Below are 10107 nucleotides of genomic sequence, written 5' to 3' on the forward strand. Positions count from 1 at the left end.
TTTTTCCCATTTTTTGTTAAAAGAAAAAAAATGTGCAATTCACACTCTGACTTTTGAAAGGTCGGAAAGCCACATGATGAGCGAGAGAGGGCAAATATTTTTGGTGGGTATAACTTTTTTTCTGTTGTGTTATTGACTGTATGTTTGTTTATTTCCATGTGTAACTCTGTGTTGTTGTTTGTGTCGCACTGTTTTGCTTTTTTTTTTATCTTGGCCAGGTCGCAGTTGTAAATGAGAACTTATTCTCAACTAGTTTACCTGGTTATTAAATAAAAAATAAAGGTGGAATTAAAATACAATACAAAAAAAAAAAAAAAAGGAAATGACGTCATCAACACAAATCTCACCTCTCGCGAGACTGGCAGTTAAATTGTTTGAAAACAGGCGGCAGAAAACGACAAGCAGCTCAGAGTTGTCAACAGCAAGTAAGAACAAACGGACAATCGCAATGTATTTTTTATGTTATATATATTATTTATTATTTATTTACGAAAAATAAACGATGTTGTCAATGTTACTTTCTTTTTTGTGAAACATATAATTTCCCCCAAACCTCTTTGGTACTTTTGAGACGTTGTTTCCCCCCCCCCCTGCCTTGAGTGTCCGTTGGGAGCTTGAGGGAGAGAAACGTTAGCTAGTTAGCTTCGTTAGCCAACTATTTCTTTTTTAGCTTTTAAAACGGTTAATTATTGGATAATAGAGGACTTTATGTGAGATAGCTATTCTAGCCGAAGAGTACGGGTGAGATGTTCTTCTGGAATAGTGAAATGGGTCATTTGAAATAAGTTTCGCTAAATAAAACTAGAGTTAGATAGCCAACGTCGTTAATACTGTAACTGCTAACGTTACAGCTGCCTGCTGCTACGACGTTGGCTATAGTAGCTAAATACTAGGTAGCTAAATTAAACGTCGAATAGCCACAAACAGTACTGCTTGTTGTTGGATGTTTCACCCAATTTTCCTGTCACATACATTGACTGTTTCCCTTCATTGTAGAATAGGTTAGCTAGGCTTATTGTCTTTTTTTTGTGTGTGCTAACTAGCCAGCTAGTGTAGTTTATACCTGTGTTTGTTTGAATGATAACGTTTTTCTTTCTTCAGGAGAGAAAACATGACTGGGGAAAGTGAGTTGGCGATAAAAGAGGCGTTTCAGCGAGCTCAGAAAGGACATAACAACAAGGCTAAACTGGTGGCGAGTCTCAAGAACACGTACAACAAGGTCCACACACGTCTATAAACACACACAAGCACATACCATATAAACACACACACACCTGCAAACACACACAATCAATCAAATGTATTTATAAATCCCTTTTTACATCAGCTGATGTTAAAGTGTTATACAGAAAACCCAGCCTAAAACCACAAACAGCAAGCAATGCAGGTGTAGAAGAGTTGTGGCTCTGAAAAAACTTCCTATCCACACACACACACACACACATACTGTTCAACAAGGTGGACACAGTGACACACACATGTTTATACCACTGTTCCTGTTAATCCCCTTTCTATTACCAGCAATAGAACCACCATCCTTAACCCCCCCCAACCCTGTTTCCTGTGTTGCCCGTCTGTCCCGTCTCTAGTTGGACGACAAGACATTATTCCACCAGGAGTTTGTCCGGTACCTGAAACATGCCATGATCGTGTACAAGAGAGAACCGGCTGTGGAAAACATTATAGAGTTCGTCTCCAAATTCTCCACCAGCTTCCATACGTCTTCCACCGAGGGAGGAGAGGAGGAGGAAGAGGAGGAGGAGGAAGAGGACGAGAACCCCTTCCTCAGTTACATGTTCAATTTCCTGTTGGAGGTACTACAACTCTGGCGAGTCCCAAACTATCTCTTATGTACTGCATTGCTTTTAACCAGGGCCCAATGGTAGTGGGCGGTATACTGTATACCTGGGGTATGTGTAAATATCCACACGATGGTTTTTCAATACCGTTGAAACAATACATTTTTTTCTTTATACATTTGAATATTTTGTAGGTACTTTTTTTTTATTTTTATAAGTAAATATCTACAGTCGACTTTGTGAAATAATGTTTTAGGAGATATAAAACTTGTTCATTTCACCTGTCACCATAACGTTTTCGTTATGAAGCTGTAGTCCTCAGTCACGTGCTTGTTTACAAGCACACGATGACGAAGAGACCTGAGCCTTGTGAGTCACTGTTGTGCAGCAACACGCTGGAAATGTGGTTACAGTATGGAATTCACAACTAAATGTTTACTAGCTAAATATTGTCTAACGTGTGTTAAATGCTCTGGAGTTGTGCATCTGGTTTGCTAACTTAGTAGCTAGTAAACTAGCTAAAGCCTCCCCCACACACTGTATGATTTTAGCCGTCTTATGCCACGATTTTGCCATCCCAGACAGAAATTCCAAGTGATGGGTAAATTCATAAGTTATAAACGATTGTCCGGGTGTCTTGGCTCTGATTCAGGACCGCTACGTCTTGGCTGGTTCAGTGAGACAGGGTCTGGGTCTGCTGGTTCAGTACCACTACGTCTTGGCTCCTCGTTCAGTGAGACAGGGTCTGGGTCTGCTGGTTCAGTACCACTACGTCTTGGCTCCTCGTTCAGTGAGACTGGGTCTGCTGGTTCAGTACCACTACGTCTTGGCTCCTCGTTCAGTGAGACAGGGTCCAGGGCTGCTGGTTCAGTACCACTACGTCTTGGCTCCTCGTTCAGTGAGACTGGGTCTGCTGGTTCAGTACCACTACGTCTTGGCTCCTCGTTCAGTGAGACTGGGTCTGCTGGTTCAGTACCACTACGTCTTGGCTCCTCGTTCAGTGAGACTGGGTGGCTGCTGGTTCAGTACCACTACGTCTTGGCTCCTCGTTCAGTGAGACTGGGTCTGCTGGTTCAGTACCACTACGTCTTGGCTCCTCGTTCAGTGAGACTGGGTCTGCTGGTTCAGTACCACTACGTCTTGGCTCCTCGTTCAGTGAGACTGGGTCTGCTGGTTCAGTACCGCTACGTCTTGGCTCCTCGTTCAGTGAGACTGGGTCTGCTGGTTCAGTACCACTACGTCTTGGCTCCTCGTTCAGTGAGACTGGGTCTGCTGGTTCAGTACCACTACGTCTTGGCTCCTCGTTCAGTGAGACTGGGTCCAGGGCTGCTGGTTCAGTACCACTAAGTCTTGGCTCCTCGTTCAGTGAGACTGGGTCTGCTGGTTCAGTACCACTACGTCTTGGCTCCTCGTTCAGTGAGACTGGGTCTGCTGGTTCAGTACCGCTACGTGAGGTCGTTGGCTCCGACAAAAGTTCTGTCGGTGTCAGATTTGTTTTGCTTTGATTTGTGTGGCTGGTATTACGAGCCGATCCTGATGACTGACCAATAGGAACACTTCGGTATGAACACAACAATACCTGTGACAGTACAGGAACTGTAATGCCATTTATTGGGAATAGTCAGATTAAAATAATCGTTTGATTTTTAAAACGTTTACATGCTGTGCAAGAAGAACGATTTCCCTAATAATCTTGACACATCTGAAATCAGGCTTACCTGATGGGATTTTAATAAAGGCACGAAATCACCAATCATAATAAATCTTTTAGCACAGTGACCATGTTATTTTGGGGGAAGCCGATTTGATTCTGGGTTTGGACATATGACGTTTTTTTTTTTGAAAACGGTACATACTTTCAGTTTTTTCCCTAAGTCGTGCATGAGCGTAGAGTGGGGCTTGTGCTGTTGGCGCTGGCACATACTTAGGTCAGATAGACCGCCGCTGTCGACGTAGCCCGCGGCGGCTGAGGTAGCCTCGCAAGCCAATCGCACAATGTGACGACAGAACTGAAGCAAATCGATCATTCTGGACAGGTTGATATCTAGATTTATTTAGGTAACATCCGCGCAGTGTGACGTGATAATGGTAAAATATGTCCAGTCTGTAAAAGGCCTTCACTGGTTAGCTTCTTGTGATCCGGCTTGTCTTGGTAACAGCATGAGAATCCCCTCCTGGAAAAGATCCCTGCTGTCTTAATATTTGTTTTGTACGTGCAGAAAACTGAGTAGAATTTGAGTTACTTGTATAACTTTATGAGCTGGGATGTCTGTCTAGGCAAATAGTTTGTCAGAGACTGTTTAGAATCGTTAGCATTTAGCTAGCATTCACTATGTGATTTTACATGTTCTCTTTAGCATTGCTAACCTTTGGATTGAAAATTGGTGTGCTCAGTGCCAGTGTTAGCGAATATCCCATGATGGCATAAGGTCGGTAGAACTATCTGCATACTGCTCAAGACTATATGTTAGTAGTTACCCTTTTTAGTGGATAGGATGCCCGTTTGGGACACAGACAGCCTCTCACACTTTCTGATATAAAACAGGACCAGACAGTATCTGATATAAAACAGGACCAGACAGGACCAGACAGTATCTGGTATAAAACAGGACCAGACAGTATCTGATATAAAACAGGACCAGACAGTATCTGATATAAAACAGGACCAGACAGTATCTGGTATAAAACAGGACCAGACAGGACCAGACAGTATCTGATATAAAACGGGACCAGACAGTATCTGATATAAAACAGGACCAGACAGTATCTGATATAAAACAGGACCAGACGGTATCTGATATAAAACAGGACCAGACAGTATCTGATATAAAACAGGACCAGACAGGACCAGACAGTATCTGATATAAAACAGGACCAGACAGGACCAGACAGTATCTGATATAAAACAGGACCAGACAGTATCTGATATAAAACAGGACCAGACAGTATCTGATATAAAACAGGACCAGACAGTATCTGATATAAAACGGGACCAGACAGTATCTGATATAAAACAGGACCAGACAGGACCAGACAGTATCTGATATAAAACAGGACCAGACAGTATCTGATATAAAACGGGACCAGACAGTATCTGATATAAAACAGGACCAGACAGGACCAGACAGTATCTGATATAAAGGACAGGACCAGACAGTATCTGATATAAAACAGGACCAGACAGTATCTGATATAAAACAGGACCAGACAGGACCAGACAGTATCTGATATAAAACAGGACCAGACAGTATCTGATATAAAACAGGACCAGACAGGACCAGACAGTATCTGATATAAAACAGGACCAGACAGTATCTGGTATAAAACAGGACCAGACAGGACCAGACAGTATCTGATATAAAACGGGACCAGACAGTATCTGATATAAAACAGGACCAGACGGTATATGATATAAAACAGGACCAGACAGTATCTGGTATAAAACAGGACCAGACAGTATCTGATATAAAACAGGACCAGACAGGACCAGACAGTATCTGATATAAAACGGGACCAGACAGTATCTGATATAAAACAGGACCAGACAGGACCAGACAGTATCTGGTATAAAACAGGACCAGACAGTATCTGATATAAAACGGGACCAGACGGTATCTGATATAAAACGGGACCAGACAGTATCTGATATAAAACAGGACCAGACAGGACCAGACAGTATCTGGTATAAAACAGGACCAGACAGGACCAGACAGTATCTGATATAAAACAGGACCAGACAGTATCTGATATAAAACAGGACCAGGCAGTATCTGATATAAAACAGGAGACAGGACCAGACAGTATCTGATATAAAAACAGGACCAGACAGTATCTGATATAAAACAGGACCAGACAGTATCTGATATAAAACAGGACCAGACAGGACCAGACAGTATCTGATATAAAACAGGACCAGACAGTATCTGATATAAAACAGGACCAGACAGTATCTGATATAAAACAGGACCAGACAGTATCTGATATAAAACAGGACCAGACAGTATCTGATATAAAACAGGACCAGACAGGACCAGACAGTATCTGATATAAAACAGGACCAGACAGGACCAGACAGTATCTGATATAAAACAGGACCAGACAGGACCAGACAGTATCTGATATAAAACAGGACCAGACAGTATCTGATATAAAACAGGACCAGACAGTATCTGATATAAAACAGGACCAGACAGGACCAGACAGTATCTGATATAAAACAGGACCAGACAGTGTCTGATATAAAACAGGACCAGACAGTATCTGATATAAAACGGGACCAGACAGTATCTGATATAAAACAGGACCAGACAGGACCAGACAGTATCTGATATAAAACAGGACCAGACAGTATCTGATATAAAACAGGACCAGACAGTATCTGATATAAAACAGGACCAGACAGGACCAGACAGTATCTGATATAAAACAGGACCAGACAGTATCTGATATAAAACAGGACCAGACAGTATCTGATATAAAACAGGACCAGACAGTATCTGATATAAAACAGGACCAGACAGTATCTGATATAAAACAGGACCAGACAGGACCAGACAGTATCTGATATAAAACGGGACCAGACAGTATCTGATATAAAACGGGACCAGACAGTATCTGATATAAAACGGGACCAGACAGGACCAGACAGTATCTGATATAAAACAGGACCAGACAGTATCTGATATAAAACAGGACCAGACAGTATCTGATATAAAACGGGACCAGACAGTATCTGATATAAAACAGGACCAGACAGGACCAGACAGTATCTGATATAAAACGGGACCAGACAGTATCTGATATAAAACAGGACCAGACAGTATCTGATATAAAACAGGACCAGACAGGACCAGACAGTATCTGATATAAAACAGGACCAGACAGTATCTGATATAAAACAGGACCAGACAGGACCAGACAGTATCTGATATAAAACAGGACCAGACAGTATCTGATATAAAACAGGACCAGACAGTATCTGATATAAAACAGGACCAGACAGTATCTGATATAAAACAGGACCAGACAGGACCAGACAGTATCTGATATAAAACGGGACCAGACAGTATCTGATATAAAACGGGACCAGACAGTATCTGATATAAAACGGGACCAGACAGGACCAGACAGTATCTGATATAAAACAGGACCAGACAGTATCTGATATAAAACAGGACCAGACAGTATCTGATATAAAACGGGACCAGACAGTATCTGATATAAAACGGGACCAGACAGTATCTGATATAAAACGGGACCAGACAGGACCAGACAGCATCTGATATAAAACAGGACCAGACAGGACCAGACAGTATCTGATATAAAACAGGACCAGACAGTATCTGATATAAAACAGGACCAGACAGTATCTGATATAAAACAGGACCAGACAGTATCTGATATAAAACAGGACCAGACGGTATCTGATATAAAACAGGACCAGACGGTATCTGATATAAAACAGGACCAGACAGGACCAGACAGTATCTGATATAAAACAGGACCAGACAGGACCAGACAGTATCTGATATAAAACAGGACCAGACAGGACCAGACAGTATCTGGTATAAAACAGGACCAGACAGTATCTGGTATAAAACAGGACCAGACAGTATCTGATATAAAACAGGACCAGACAGGACCAGACAGTATCTGATATAAAACGGGACCAGACGGGACCAGACAGTATCTGATATAAAACGGGACCAGACAGGACCAGACAGTATCTGATATAAAACGGGACCAGACAGTATCTGATATAAAACAGGACCAGACAGTATCTGATATAAAACAGGACCAGACAGTATCTGATATAAAAGGACAGGACCAGACAGTATCTGATATAAAACAGGACCAGACAGTATCTGATATAAAACAGGACCAGACAGTATCTGATATAAAACAGGACCAGACAGGACCAGACAGTATCTGATATAAAACAGGACCAGACAGTATCTGATATAAAACAGGACCAGACAGTATCTGATATAAAACAGGACCAGACAGGACCAGACAGTATCTGATATAAAACAGGACCAGACAGGACCAGACAGTATCTGATATAAAACAGGACCAGACAGGACCAGACAGTATCTGATATAAAACAGGACCAGACAGTATCTGATATAAAACAGGACCAGACAGTATCTGATATAAAACAGGACCAGACAGGACCAGACAGTATCTGATATAAAACAGGACCAGACAGTGTCTGATATAAAACAGGACCAGACAGTATCTGATATAAAACGGGACCAGACAGTATCTGATATAAAACAGGACCAGACAGGACCAGACAGTATCTGATATAAAACGGGACCAGACAGTATCTGATATAAAACAGGACCAGACAGTATCTGATATAAAACAGGACCAGACAGGACCAGACAGTATCTGGTATAAAACAGGACCAGACAGTATCTGATATAAAACAGGACCAGACAGGACCAGACAGTATCTGATATAAAACGGGACCAGACAGTATCTGATATAAAACGGGACCAGACAGTATCTGATATAAAACAGGACCAGACAGTATCTGATATAAAACAGGACCAGACAGTATCTGATATAAAACGGGACCAGACAGGACCAGACAGTATCTGATATAAAACAGGACCAGACAGTATCTGATATAAAACAGGACCAGACAGTATCTGATATAAAACTGGACCAGACAGTATCTGATATAAAACGGGACCAGACAGTATCTGATATAAAACAGGACCAGACAGTATCTGATATAAAACAGGACCAGACAGGACCAGACAGTATCTGATATAAAACGGGACCAGACAGTATCTGATATAAAACGGGACCAGACAGTATCTGGTATAAAACGGGACCAGACAGTATCTGATATAAAACGGGACCAGACAGGACCAGACAGTATCTGATATAAAACAGGACCAGACAGTATCTGATATAAAACAGGACCAGACAGGACCAGACAGTATCTGATATAAAACGGGACCAGACAGTATCTGATATAAAATGGGACCAGACAGTATCTGATATAAAACGGGACCAGACAGGACCAGACAGTATCTGATATAAAACAGGACCAGACAGTATCTGATATAAAACAGGACCAGACAGTATCTGATATAAAACGGGACCAGACAGTATCTGATATAAAACGGGACCAGACAGTATCTGATATAAAACAGGACCAGACAGTATCTGATATAAAACAGGACCAGACAGTATCTGATATAAAACAGGACCAGACAGTATCTGATATAAAACAGGACCAGACAGTATCTGATATAAAACAGGACCAGACTGGACCAGACAGTATCTGATATAAAACGGGACCAGACAGTATCTGATATAAAACAGGACCAGACAGTATCTTGATATAAAACAGGACCAGACAGGACCAGACAGTATCTGATATAAAACAGGACCAGACAGTATCTGATATAAAACAGGACCAGACGGTATCTGATATTAAACAGGACCAGACAGGACCAGACAGTATCTGATATAAAACAGGACCAGACAGGACCAGACAGTATCTGATATAAAACAGGACCAGACAGTATCTGATATAAAACGGGACCAGACAGTATCTGATATAAAACGGGACCAGACAGTATCTGATATAAAACAGGACCAGACAGTATCTGATATAAAACAGGACCAGACAGGACCAGACAGTATCTGATATAAAACAGGACCAGACAGTATCTGATATAAAACGGGACCAGACAGTATCTGATATAAAACAGGACCAGACAGGACCAGACAGTATCTGATATAAAACAGGACCAGACAGTATCTGATATAAAACAGGACCAGACAGTATCTGATATAAAACAGGACCAGACAGCATCTGATATAAAACAGGACCAGACAGTATCTGATATAAAACAGGACCAGACAGTATCTGATATAAAACAGGACCAGACAGTATCTGATATAAAACAGGACCAGACAGGACCAGACAGTATCTGATATAAAACAGGACCAGACAGGACCAGACAGTATCTGATATAAAACAGGACCAGACAGTATCTGATATAAAACAGGACCAGACAGTATCTGATATAAAACAGGACCAGACAGTATCTGATATAAAACAGGACCAGACAGTATCTGATATAAAACAGGACCAGACAGTATCTGATATAAAACAGGACCAGACAGTATCTGGTATAAAACAGGACCAGACAGGACCAGACAGTGTCTGGTATAAAACAGGACCAGACAGGACCAGACAGTATCTGGTATAAAACAGGACCAGACAGTATCTGGTATGAAACAGGACCAGACAGGACCAGACAGTATCTGATATAAAACGGGA

The 10107-nt window shown here is 41.6% G+C and overlaps 1 protein-coding gene across 5 annotated transcripts in view; it reads left to right on the plus strand.

Moving 5' to 3' along the window:
• The first annotated feature begins 332 nt into the window (after window positions 1–332).
• ncapg (non-SMC condensin I complex, subunit G) overlaps window positions 333–10107 on the plus strand; it is a 57927-nt gene continuing 48152 nt past the window's right edge. For 3 of the 5 annotated variants that reach the window (XM_045711186.1, XM_045711187.1, XM_045711189.1), the window contains exons 1-3: window positions 333–425; window positions 1102–1219; window positions 1590–1814. In XM_045711186.1, the coding sequence (XP_045567142.1) occupies window positions 1112–1219; window positions 1590–1814 (333 nt within the window). In that variant the 5' untranslated portion in view covers window positions 333–425; window positions 1102–1111. 5 annotated transcript variants of the gene reach the window in all.

This window comes from Salmo salar, unplaced genomic scaffold (assembly GCF_905237065.1).
Source record: "Salmo salar unplaced genomic scaffold, Ssal_v3.1, whole genome shotgun sequence".
In the NCBI taxonomy this organism is placed as follows: Eukaryota; Metazoa; Chordata; class Actinopteri; order Salmoniformes; family Salmonidae; genus Salmo; species Salmo salar.